Source organism: Ailuropoda melanoleuca, chromosome 10 (genome assembly GCF_002007445.2).
Source record: "Ailuropoda melanoleuca isolate Jingjing chromosome 10, ASM200744v2, whole genome shotgun sequence".
NCBI lineage: Eukaryota > Metazoa > Chordata > Mammalia > Carnivora > Ursidae > Ailuropoda > Ailuropoda melanoleuca.
Window position 1 is genome coordinate 16,227,304 of NC_048227.1, and position 12,483 is coordinate 16,239,786.

General features: G+C 53.1%; 1 protein-coding gene and 2 long non-coding RNA genes across 6 annotated transcripts in view; 2 read left to right on the plus strand and 1 right to left on the minus strand.

The window, feature by feature from the left end:
- Window positions 1-187: 187 nt before the first annotated feature.
- Window positions 188-12,483, plus strand: part of LOC100484959 (zinc finger protein 688) — a 14,963-nt gene continuing 2,667 nt past the window's right edge. Inside the window, exons 1-3 of one of the 4 annotated variants that reach the window (XM_011231760.3) lie at window positions 188-663; window positions 974-1,087; window positions 2,082-3,134. In XM_011231760.3, the coding sequence (XP_011230062.1) occupies window positions 468-663; window positions 974-1,087; window positions 2,082-2,602 (831 nt within the window). In that variant the 5' untranslated portion in view covers window positions 188-467 and the 3' untranslated portion in view covers window positions 2,603-3,134. Of the gene's footprint in view, window positions 664-973; window positions 1,088-2,081; window positions 3,135-12,483 lie in introns of those variants that run through there. The other 3 variants (XM_034670123.1, XM_034670121.1, XM_034670122.1) reach the window with 3 other exon arrangements.
- Window positions 4,126-8,241, minus strand: LOC105240005. The gene is made up of 3 exons (XR_002143818.2): window positions 8,101-8,241; window positions 7,697-7,801; window positions 4,126-4,315 (listed from the first exon to the last, which is right to left on the minus strand). It is a non-coding gene; the product is annotated as an uncharacterized LOC105240005 (long non-coding RNA).
- On the plus strand, window positions 8,547-9,274 carry LOC109490485. The gene is made up of 2 exons (XR_002143817.2): window positions 8,547-8,679; window positions 8,768-9,274. It is a non-coding gene; the product is annotated as an uncharacterized LOC109490485 (long non-coding RNA).

A 12,483-nucleotide genomic window follows, 5' to 3' on the forward strand; every position in this document is an offset into this window, starting at 1 on the left:
CCCCCCATCCTTCCTCTTCTCCGAGGTCCGTCTCCGCCTAGCCTAAAACCCGCACCTGCAGCGGCCATTGTAGTTGAGGGCAAGTGGCCGCTGAGGCCAGAGAAGCCAGGCAGGCGCCATGTTTGATATGATCAAGGAATGGCGCCCTTTAAGAGCACCCAGTGACAACTGAAGCCAGGATGTCGCCATATTTTCTGAAGACACCTTCCGGGTCCCTTAACCCGGCTAAGTCCAAGCTGCCATGAAGTGAATAAACACCGAGAGGTTTTGTTTGTCCCCATCACCACCCCCGAATCCCTAGCAGCCAGTCCGTGCTACCTCGATACCCTCGACTGCGTTCGGACGCCAAGACTGGGCGGGGCCCCGAGCTTCGGAGCCCTTCCTGTGGACGACGAAAGCTGAGGCCGCGCGCGGGAAGGCGGTGGCCTCGGGGACAACGCGGCCGGTGCTTGGGGCCGGGAGGCCCCATGGCGCCGCCCCCAGCCCCGCTTCTGGCGCTGAGACCGGGGGAGACTGGGCCTGGTTACAAGAAGCCCGGGGCCGTGAGCTTCGCGGACGTGGCCGTGTACTTCTCCCCGGAGGAGTGGGGCTGTCTGCGGCCCGCGCAGAGGGCCCTGTACCGGGACGTGATGCGGGAGACCTACGGCCACCTGGGCGCGCTCGGTGAGGCCCCGGGTCAGAACCCCCCCTCCTCCTTCACTGGGGTTCACAGGGGAGATGACATGAGGACCGAGAGGATTGTGAGCCCTAATCCCGCACTATTCCACCAACAGCACCAAACATCTCCATTCCCAGGGCCTCAGGTTAAGGGAGTGCTTCCAGCCGGCATCATCCGCTACCTTCAGGCAGGAGCATTGCAGACCCCGTCCAGGTTGAGCCTAAGTTCTGAGGAGGTGCCCTTACCCTGGCAGGGGGATGCCATCTGCCCAGGACAGCCACTCAGGCCAGCACTGTGATCCCTGTTCTCTCCCAGGATTCCCAGGCCCCAAACCAGCCCTCATCTCTTGGATGGAACAGGAGAGTGAGGCTTGGAGCCCCGCCGCCCAGGATCCTGAGGAGGGGGAAAGCCTGGGAGGAGCTCTGAGAGGTGAGGGATTGTCCCAAGTCTCCCCCCACTTGGCGCTCCAGGGCTTCCTGTCTCACAAAATTTTCCTTTGGATCCCCACTTCCAGCAACCTTAAAGGAATGAAAGAGCCCACCAATGTTGGATACTAAAGGAGGAAAGAAGGCAGACCTGATACAAGGTTTCAGAACTTGGGACAGTTAGTCATTTTAGGACCAGAGTAGGAGAATCAGGAACCCAAGTCCCAGACTCAGGTTTTTAGGGCCCTCTTGGCGAAGACACCACTCATTCTCCCCTTTTCAAGAACGACTAAAACCCCCTAGGAATGGAAGCGGCTTCAGGTCTGCCTTTCACATTCCTCAAGCAAGGCAAAGTGGTTCAAGAGAATCTGCCCAGTAATTAACAATGTGGCTCTTCTCCCCTCACCATCCCCTAGCAGAGTGACCTTGAGCAAATATGTTTCCTCATCTGTAAAATCTTATCCTACAAAAAATCGAGAGAACACAATAATAATATTGTTTTATTGAGCATTTACTAAATGCCTAACATGCTTCTCCTGCTTTAGTCCTCCCAACAACCCTGTGAAGTAAGAAACCATTGATTCCCATTTGAAACATGAGAGGCCAGAGCCCGGATAAGTCACTCTTAGGAGATGTGAACCTTGTTTATCATCCTTCAAAACCAGGGCAGTACTTTTCTGCCACTTCCCTAAGTATAAGAACCCTGTAACCTGAGATGGTGTAAGCAAATGTGTTTTGGAATGTATCTTGGGGCGCCTGGGTGGCTCAGTTGCCTGAGCTGCCTTTGGCTCCAGTCATGATCCCAGAGTCCTGGGATCGAGTCCCGCATAGGGCTCCCTGCTGAGCAGGGAGCCTGCTTCTCCCTCTGCCTGCTGCTCCCCTCACTTGTGCTCTCTGTCAAATAGCTCCCCTCACTTGTGCTGGTGCTCTCTGTCAAATAAATACAATCTTGAAAAAATAAAAATGAAATAAAATGTATCTTAATTCCTGTTTCCCAGGAGACACCCCAAACAAGAAGGAAGAGGCCCTGGAGGAAGGGCCAGGAGCCAAGCGACCCAGAAAGACTCCTGGGAAGGAGCCTTCTAAAGAGCTGGTGAAACACAGCCCTGACTGGACCATCAGAAAAGTTTCGGCAAGAGCACAGCTGCCTGCCCATGCTGCCTGGAACCAGAGCACAGGTGTGCAGCCCTCAGCCCCGGCGCCCAGCGTGGACACTCAGGACAGCCAGCGGCGCCACGTGTGTGCAGACTGTGGCCGCCGCTTCACCTACCCCTCCCTGCTGGTCAGCCACCGGCGGATGCACTCAGGGGAGCGGCCCTTCCCCTGCCCGGAGTGTGGCATGCGCTTCAAGAGGAAGTTCGCCGTGGAAGCGCACCAGTGGATCCACCGCTCGTGCTCCGGGGGGCGGCGGGGCCGGAGGCCTGGGATCCGGGCTGTGCCTCGGGCCCCGGTGCGGGGTGACCGAGACCCGCCTGTGCTGTTCCGACACTACCCGGACATCTTTGAGGAGTGCGGGTGAGCTGCTCCTGCAGGCTGCGGTTGAGCCTGACCTTGGACTGCCTGAGCCCTAAGAGGGGCTTCTGGGGCAGGGATTTGGGAACCAAAATTCATCCCTTGGTCTCCCCTCAAGGATCCCTCAAGTTTCAAAACTTGTAAAAAGAAAAGTGCCTGTAAAGATGCAAATAGATTAAACTTGACACTACTCCCCCACCCAGTCTTTCTAAAAAAATGAAGAGAGTGAGATGCTGGACTTTTCTCCAACTATTCATCTCAGCAGCTGGTACAAGCAGGATCTTACCGTTGTCTCGGAACCCTCTCCTTGCTGCTTCTCTACATCAGAGGCAAATGCTAAGGGGACTGAGGCCTGGGGAGGGGGCCCTGGGACCCAGGGCATGGTCAAGCCCTGGCTAACTTACAGCAGCAGGGAGCCCGGGAAGTGAAGTGGGTGGGAAAGGTACAGAAGCACAGATCTAGTCTCTTTGGCAAGTCACACGCCGTCCCTGAGCCTCAGCTCCCTCATCTGTAAAATAAAGATTAAAAATATCTACCTCAATGGGTTACTGTGAAGGCTGAAATTTTAACAAGATAGTATGTATGACAGAGTAAATGTGCAATAAACATTTGTTGAAAAAGTGAATTCTTGTCGACATCTTCTGCTTCCGAAAATGTAAAGAAGCCTGTAGCAGACAGGGACATCGATGAGTCCTATTTTGCAGATGAGTAAACTGAGGCTCTGAGAAAATAGGGATTTTCTCAAAGTGTCACTGCTATAAGGCAGCAAAACTGGAAACACACAGTGCCTAGATATCTACCCCAGTCTATGGGCAGTCACATCTGGGTAGAAAACAGCGGGGCTCAGGTGAGGGGGAGGTGAGAACTGGGGTCTGGGTGGGGGCCTAGCCCTGCCTTCGAAGGGAGTCTCAGCAGAAAATGGAGAGTCCCACCAAGGGACTTTCACTTAGAAAGTGGCGTCCACATTCAGTGGCCATAGATTGAGTGGCTTCTGTGGGAGAGACTACTCAGTGGTAGGGGAGTCCCAGGATGAGGCAGGCTGATCCCATTCATTCATTCACTCATTCACTCAGCAAACATCATATGAGGCCTCTGTGGGGTTTTGTGCTGTGCTCCAGGGACACTTGGGACTCAGGATCTATGTTCGATGGTGACTGGGGCTATGCTGGAAGAAGTCCAGAGGCCCCACCTAACCCATGCTGGCTAGTGATCCACCAGGAAATGCAGCTTGGAGAAGGAGATGGTTGCACTTCCCGTAACATGAGTAGGAATTCTAGTAGAAATAGTAGGAAGAGTAGAGTAGGAATTGGAGTGGGGCGAGATTTTCAGGCAAAGGGAGCCTGTTTCATAGAAAGGATGAAAAATGGGCACAGTGTGGAGTAGAGGTTAATCCCCGGCAAGTCAGTGCTTGCCCCGCCTTTCTGTGCCTTAGTTTCTTCATCTGTGAAACCTGCATAACAATAGCACCTACGTCCTAAGAGTGATATACGAATTAAATGAGATAATACAGAAGAGAGCCTTGCTCGTTAGTGTTTAAAAAGCACTGGTTACTGTTATTCTAAAAGAATACAAAATAGTATGTGAGGAGGACAAAGAGACCTGGGCAGGTCTTCTGAATCAAGGGAGGTTTCCTGGAGGAGGTGGTTCCCATCCCAGCCTTGAAGGATGGGAAAGATTTCAACCAGGTTAGGCATGTATAGGGAACGGTCAGCAGCTCCACCTGAATGAAACATAAAGACCCAGGTAAAGGGTTATAGAAGACACACGCAGCCATCTGGGGACGCCACAGATCCCCGCAGGAGGACTTGAGGTTTACCCGGTAGGCCCTGAGGAGCCATACATAGGTCTTGAACAGGAGCAGGGCTATTTGACCAGTTCTGTCAGAAGATGTGAACCTAGGGGCGCCTGGGTGGCACAGCGGTTAAGCATCTGCCTTCCGCTCAGGGCATGATCCTGGCGTTATGGGATCGAGCCCCACATCAGGCTCCTCCACTAGGAGCCTGCTTCTTCCTCTCCCAGTCCCCCTGCTTGTGCTCCCTCTCTCGCTGGCTGTCTCTATCTCTGTCGAATAAATAAATAAAATCTTTAAAAAAAAAAAAAAAAAGAAGATGTGAACCTGTGCAGGAGACTAGACTAGAGATCTGTGGGGCATCTGCTTCCATGCTTCCAGGTAGAGGTGAGCAGGAGCTGGGGCCAGGCTAAAAAGCAAGACTCTCTCTTGCAGTTGCCCTTGTTTGCTGACTTTGGGATTGGGGAGAAAGATACTTAGGAGAGGCTTCTGCCACAGAATCTGCGTGGCTCAGTGACTGACAACAGGAGCTGTGAACAAGTATGTCCCAGGGGGTTCGAGCTTGGAGATCTGGAGCAAGGGAGCCTGAAGGCCTGGCGAGGGGCCATCAGGTAGGAGTGGGACAGTGTGGAGGACAAGGGATGACCAGCGCCGGAGAGGGGTGAGGCGAAGAGAAGGTGGAGCGGGAGAGAAGAGGCACCACAAGGGAGGGCGGAGCAGAACCCGGCGTAGTGTATCAGGCACAGAGCTGCCCACGTCAGCGCAGGGCACAGAGTGAGTGCTGTCTGCCTTCTTGTGCATTTATCCATTTAACAAATACTACTAAGTATTGGCCATGTACCAGGCACTATTCTGTGTGCCAAGATATGGCATGGAAAACAGACATACAGACTGTTTTGGAGCTTACATTCGAGAGGGGTGTGGTAAAACAAGGGATAAGCCAGCACATAAGTAAGACAGACAAGTGGGGCGCCTGGATGGCTCAGTTGGTTAAGCATCTGCCTTTGGCTTGGGTCATGATCCCAGGGTCCTGGGATCCAGGTCCACATACGGCTCCCTGCTCAGCGGGGAGCCTGCTTCTCCCTCTCCCCCCTGCTTGTGCTCTTTCTTGCTCGCTCACTCTCTCAAATAAATAAAACCTTTCAAAAAAAAAAAAGATAAGACAGACAAGTGATAAGCCAGCACACGAGACAAGTTATTGTAACTTGTAAATAATAAGTACCATGAAGGTACTAAAACAGAGGATGTCCTCAAAGTGCCTGTTGCAGACGGGTACTCAGGCGAGGTCTTGGTGCAGAGGAGACATCTGAACTGAAATCCAAATGATAAGGAGCCAAGGGGAAACGGGTCAGGTGGTGGGATGTGGGAATGAGGGAGTGCAGGGTTTCAGAGGCTGGTAGTTGGCGGGGGTGGGAGGGGGTTCCAGGCAGAGGGAATAGCAGGTGCAATGCTATGAGGTAGGGCTGAGTTTAGGTGAGGTGCAGAAAGGACGCTGGTGGCTGGATTGAGGAACTGAGTGGAGGAGAATCACAGATGAGCTTGGAGGAGGGGGAAGGGAGCAGGTCATAGAACTCTGGCTTGCCACGATGCCAAATCTGGATTTGATTCTAGATATATTGGGAAGCCACTGGGTTATGTTTGGTTTTGCCTTGTGGTAAAATACACATACAAAATTTACCATTTTAAATATTTGGGAGTATACAGTTTAGTGGCATTAAGTACAATCACATTGTGTGTGTATCCATCACCAACAGCCCTCTCTAGAACTTTTCTATCTTCCCCAGCTGAAACCCTGTACCCATTAAACATTAAGTCCCCACTCCTCCTTTCTCCAGCCCCCAACAACTACCATTCCATTTTCTCTATGAATCTGATTACTCTAGGGACCTCATATAAACCATGGGGAGGTTTCAAGCAGAGTGGCAAGGTGATGTCATTGGCAAACCCGCTCTGGCTGCTCTGAGAATGGACTGCAGTGGGGCAAGCAGAGTGGAGATGGAGAGTGGCAGAAGGCCGGACGTAAACACTGGGAGCTGAAGGGCCAGGACCTGTCTGTGGGCTGGATGTGGGGGCTGAGAGCACCAGAGGAGCCAGGAATGATGATCAGATTTTTGGCTGAGTGAGGAGGAGGATGGAGGGGCCAGTTCCTGGGATGGCCGGGGTTGGGGGGCGATGACGGGGGAATGCAGCATTTTAGAACTGGAAGGGAGCTTTTGGGAGCTTTTGCCTGGTTCAAAAGTTTCAGCAGGGTTTAGGAAGCTGTGGGTGGAATAGGTTTCTTTGCTGAGGAGATTCTCTGGGGGACGTGGGGAAGAATGCCTGGTTCTTTCCACAAGCTTTTATGTGAACACTATTCCACAGAATACGCTCTGAGAGAGGCTGAGGCCCAGAGAGGGGAAGGATCTCACTTAAGATCACACCATTGGAGTAGAGGCAGAGGCAGGCCTGGAACCCAAATCTCTGGATTTCTCAGTGGATGCTCTTGCTCTTTTCACTACACCAGGCCGCGATGTTGATGGATGGGAAAGGCTGGAGGCCCAGAGACCAGCCAGGCGACCAGGCCTCCATCAACAAGGGCCTGAGCAGAGAAGCCCGCTGGTGAGAGCTGCCACAGGGTACCTTTTGTGAAACCTGTTGTCACCCTTGTTCCGGGGCAAATTCACATCCCTCCTAAACACCCAAATGACATTTTTTTTCTTGCCATGACATGATCCTTAAATACAACCTTTTTACTTACTTTTAATACTTATAGCCCATCATATAAGTTTTTTTTTTCTCTTTACATTTACACGACAGCATGGAATTGTATATGCAGCCAGAAGCCACTCTTCTGACCCCCCAGGTTACTGCTCCACACGCTACCCCACATTTCAACTGCATCTGGGTAACCTGGCTTAAAATCCTGCTTCGCTCTGTGGTTGCTGGGATCGTACCTTCAATTATTGGAAGCATTACAGCATGGGTTCTGGAGTTAGACTGTCTGGGTTTGAATCCTGGCTCCGCCACTTTTACCGGCTGGGTGGCCTGGGGCAAGGTCACCCCTCTGTGCCTGTTTCCTGATCCAGAAGGGCACTTAACCTCTGAGGGATTGTGCGGGTTCAATGAGTTCACAGACAGAAGTGCTTAGAACAGTCTGGCATATAGTAAGTGATCAAGTAAGATAAACTAACATGATTAATGTCTTAGTCCTACCACAGAACCAACTGCAGCCCTTGCATAATTGGCCATCGTTCCCTTAGAGGACTTAGGAAGGCTTCGGGCACCTTCAAACAGAGCGTTAAAACAAATGAGCCAGGTCATTCAGTAACTCACCTACTTTTTATACCATCATCACTTAAATGGAGAATAGAGTTCGTTTTCACAAGGTCAGCAGGGGTCAGCGCATTCTAAGTCTTCAGTTGCTTTCCTGGAACAGACCTGGAGGAGGCAGCGCGAGTTAGTGGAAAAGGCTCGAGTTTAGGAGTCTGCAGCCGCTCAGTCCCTAGCTCAGTCCCTAATGGACGGCCTGACCTTGGTAACAACCAGGCTTCAGTTTCCGCTTCTGTCAAGTAGCTGAACTCTAAGGCGTTCAGAGGCATTCGGCCCAGTGCCCTCGGTTAAAGAGCTAGCGAATACATAGAAACAGCAGATAGACAGGCTATATCTGGAAGCATGCTCAAGAAACCGGTAACAGAAGAATAGGGTTGGGGGAGGACACATCACAGAATATTCTGTACCTTATAAATGAAAAAAAGTTGAGAAATGAACTAGCTTGCCAAAAATAAATTTTCTTTTAAGACCAGGTCACTGAGTGGGCGTTCTGAAGGGAATTGGAGGGGAGTCGCCAGGCGGAGGTCTCCGGGAGTCCTGGCCACCTTGCCCCTTTCTCGAACCCCTGACGGCCCGGAGCCCTCCTCCCCTTTCGCCCCGCCGGGCCTGAACACGGACGCCGAAGCGGCTGCGACCATCTTAACTGTGGGCAAGAGCGGCTCCGAAGGCGGCTTGCGGAACAGAAGCCAGCTCAAGAGCGGAGTAAACCAGGTCATCAATACCAGACCCACAGTAACCTTGTTAAGCGCTTCTCTCTAAAACTGAAAAAACACTGGAATGCCACCATCTTTTCTGAGGGCGCCTTCATTTTCTCCGTCGTGGAACCACCGAGTTCGCGTAACCGACCTTTTCTAGCTGTCCTAGAGCGGCCCCACCAGCGGCTACTTCCGGCCTCCAAGGCCAGGAAGACTCTAGCTCCCCGGAGCCGGGCGGCTGGTGGGGAGGGGATTTTGGGTCCCTGGCCCTGCTCCCGGCTCCCTGCTGAGGTACCCGCCAAGGCCGGGCCGGATGGAGGAGGGGGATAAGGCCAAAGGCCGTGAACTTCGTGGAGGTAGCCGCGTATTTCTTCCCCAGGAACGGGGGTGTCTCCGGCCCGCGCCGAGGCCCAAATGCCTAGACGTGTTGCGGGATACCGGTAGCCACCTGGGTTCGCTCGATGAGGTCCGGCCGTCTGGGATCTGTGAAAAGGGAAAGGGACGGATGGGATGCGCAGGTCTGAGTGCCAGACTGGCCCCCAACTCCTCCTGCCCTAGGATGACTTCGTTTCCCGTGACCCCCGCGAGATCTGCCTAACTGAAATTTACAACTGAGCCTCTACCGCCCGGCTCCTCCGTGGTGCGCCAAGACTTCTGCAAAATGTTCAGTACCTGTGTATCACAGTGTGAAAACCCCTGGCATGCTAACCGCCAATTCAAACCCCATCCCTCCCTACAGGAGAATGACCCCATTGGCTCCAGCTACAAGGAATCTTTGGTTTTTTTGGACACACATCTGTCTTAACGGTAATCTAACGTCTTTCAATGCCCTTTTCAAATGCCGTCCCTAAAAAATTCCTCCTGGAGCTCTTCTGCCCCATGCAGGGAGTCTTAACTGCAGCTCTTTGTCTAGCTCTCTAACTGCCTGAAGATCTCTGTACCTGTGCCCCCAGAGCTCATTGGTGGCATCTCTCTCCCTTAGTGGAAATTTAGAGCTTCGTGTAAACTTAGAGCAGAAACCTTATCTTGGTTCACCAATGTCTCCCAACACCTAGAACATCTAGAACAATGCCTGCCACACAAACGATGCCCAGTATGTTTTCAATAAATGAATGAATGAAGAATTGTTTGTTGAGTGATTGGGGTTCTTCCCCAGGATTCCCAGACCCCAAACCAGCCCTCATATGGCCCAGCTGTGGAGTGTAGAGGCTTGGGATCCCCAGGTGGATGCCTGAGAGAAAGATGAGAAGTCAGGGTGATGTTCCAGGTCTAGCTGGAAGGGAAAATGTTTTGTTGAACAAGAAACACCATCTAGGGGCGCCTGGGTGGCTCAGTCCGTTAAGTGTCTGCCTTTGGCTCAGGTCATGATCCTAGGGTCCTGGGATGGAGCCCCACATTGGACTCCCTGCTCATGGTCTCTCTCTCTCTCAAATAAATAAATAAAATCTTTAAAAAAGAAAAGAAAAACACCATCTAGGGGCGCCTGGGTGGCTCAGTCGTTAAGCGTCTCCCTTCGGCTCAGGGCGTGATGCCGGCGTTCTGGGATCGAGCCCCACATCAGGCTCCTCTGCTGGGAGCCTGCTTCTTCCTCTCCCGCTCCCCCTGCTTGTGTTCCCTCTCTAGCTGGCTGTCTCTCTCTGTCAAATAAATAAATAAAATCTTTAAAAAAAAGAAGAAGAAAAAGAAAAACACCATCTACATGTTCCTTAGTACTTTTTGCTGGCCTGAATTTATGATAGCCACTGGAGACTAGAATCTTGACCTTCTCTTTCTCACATAATTGACTGAGGCATCCAGTGGCCCCAAGATCGGGTCACTGTACAAATGATCCAAACTCTAGGTCAGTGGCAGTGTGGGAATTAAAGTTTAGGTTGGAAGCAGTTCACCTTTCTGTCTCTACGTGCCTGTGCCTTGTACCAGCTGTTCCTCTGGCTGAGGGTATCTCTCTGGATTGGTCCTGAAGTGGGAATGCCCCTGACTCACCGTGACCCCCTCAGTTGGTCAATGCAATCTAGGCAGGTGCTTCCAGGGGCTAGGCACCCATCTGCTGTTGTGAAAATTGATTCTGTCACCTGAACATTGAGTAGCGTTTGACTGAACCAGGTAAAAATTAAATTTTGAATCCGCAATGTTTCAAAACGGCCACTCATAAAAATGATACATTTGGAAGGAGCCAGCAGAAGGAGTCTACTGGGGACTTGTCACGAGCTAGTGTCATGAAAGATACTAGCTTCGTCTCTGAGCCTCTGGACAAAGCACCCCAGGTAGACAGGCCTTTCCCAACCCCCGACTCTATACCCAGCCTCGGTGCCTGGTACTCACACAGCACCCTGCCCTGAGGGCAGGCACGCTTTGCCATGACCTTTCACCTGACTCAGTGCATTGTGGAGAGGGGTCCTTCACCCGAAGCTAGTGTGGCACTTGTTTCTGCCACAGCTGGTACCTCTCATGCCACCTGCTGACTCACACAGGCAAGCTGTCTTATTCCTGTCCCCGTTGTGGGAGATGCTTCAGCCAGAGGCCCACCAGCAGACCCCAGTGCCAGCCCGGTGCCGTGGACAAGGGCTGACACATGGGTGTGAACGCTGCCCTGGGTTCTTCCTCAAGAGTGTCCAGACCCCAATGTGAATTTCCAGCACCACTCAGAGCTCTTCCAGGCCTGTGTGTGAGAGGCAGCACCATGAGGGGAGGGCACTGACAGATGATAAAACGCCATTACTCTTACTGAAATTGTCTTTCTTGTTTTTTTTTTCTTGTGTCCTTCAGGGGCCTGAGGCTAAGAATACCTAGGGCTCAGTCAGCTCCCTGGGCAAATCTGCATCCTTACCTTTTCCAGGCCTTTGGTCGTTTCCTTTTCCCCTCTCTGCTTTGATCACCTCTACTTGCCCAGCTCCTCAGGTGCGGGGAGAAGTATTGACCAGATACAAGGTGTTAGGCAGAAGCCTCAGGAAGAACTCTGGAAGGAGCAACGCAGAGAGAAGCTCCCGACTAGACCCCAGACCTGGTGAAGGGAGGTGCATTTCCAAGAGGTGTGTGATATGCAGTGATTTAGGCAACCAAAGGAAAAGCATCAAGTCTTCTTTGAGTAGGGTATTTATGAAGGCATGTGGGGACACAGAGTTAGCCATCAGTGAATGTGTGGAGTGAGAGAGGGAGGTTGGAGGTAGAAATGATAGGGAGAGTTGGTGCAATTGCTTACAAAGTCCCCAGGAGGAGCAGGCTGGGGGAAGAAGGTTCGGGTGGAGTTCAGTTGGGGCCATGCCTAGTGCGTGGCGCTAGTGGGAATTTGTGCAGGGGCAAGGGGGCAGGTGGCTCTGTGATCAGGAGCTTAGGAGCCAGGCTTGAGCAAGAGGCACACAGATGTTGCAGCGGCCTCCTGCAGGGCACGTGCGGAGACAGGAAGGTTGCAGAAAGTGGGTCCTTCTGACTTTTTTTTACATACCTTCCCCTACTCCTCCTCCCAACCTCCCCACGATCTCCTGAAATAGAAGCTCCCAGAACTTCAGGCTCGAAGAAGCTTCCAGTAGAGAAGGTTCTCTTTTACCCACTACATTTTTCTCCTCTCAACATTGGGAAAAGTGTGTTGTCACCCAGTGACGGCCCGAGACCCAGAACCCCACTCGTGAACGCCCCGGCGACGAAAAGGAGCGTGGCATTCACAAAGGCAGAGCGGGCCGGGTCAGCCCGCACCTCCCGCCGCGCGCGTCCCGCCTCCAAAGCCGGGCGGGGCGGAGGCTGAACGTCCCAGCGCGGCGGGTGCGGGCCCCTCGCGGGGCAGGGGTGGCCCGCCGGCCGCCGTCTCCCGCACTTGTCGCCGTCGCGGCCATTTTGGCTGAGGGCTCGAGCACAAAGCCACCTGGAGACCCCGGGGGAGGCGCCATCTGGGCGGGCTGCGTGGGAGCAACGTTCGCGCGGCGCGTTGCCGCCATTTCTTTCTGATGCTCTGGGGTCCTTCCGCGGGCGGCTCTTGGACTTCGGCCACCCGGGGGGGCCCTCGGGGAGCCGGCTGCGGCGCTCGCGGCCTTCCGGACCGCGCCCCGGCTCCCGGGCGTCCTCCGGCACGGGCGGCTCCGCGGACCCCGGCCCCCCTTGCCA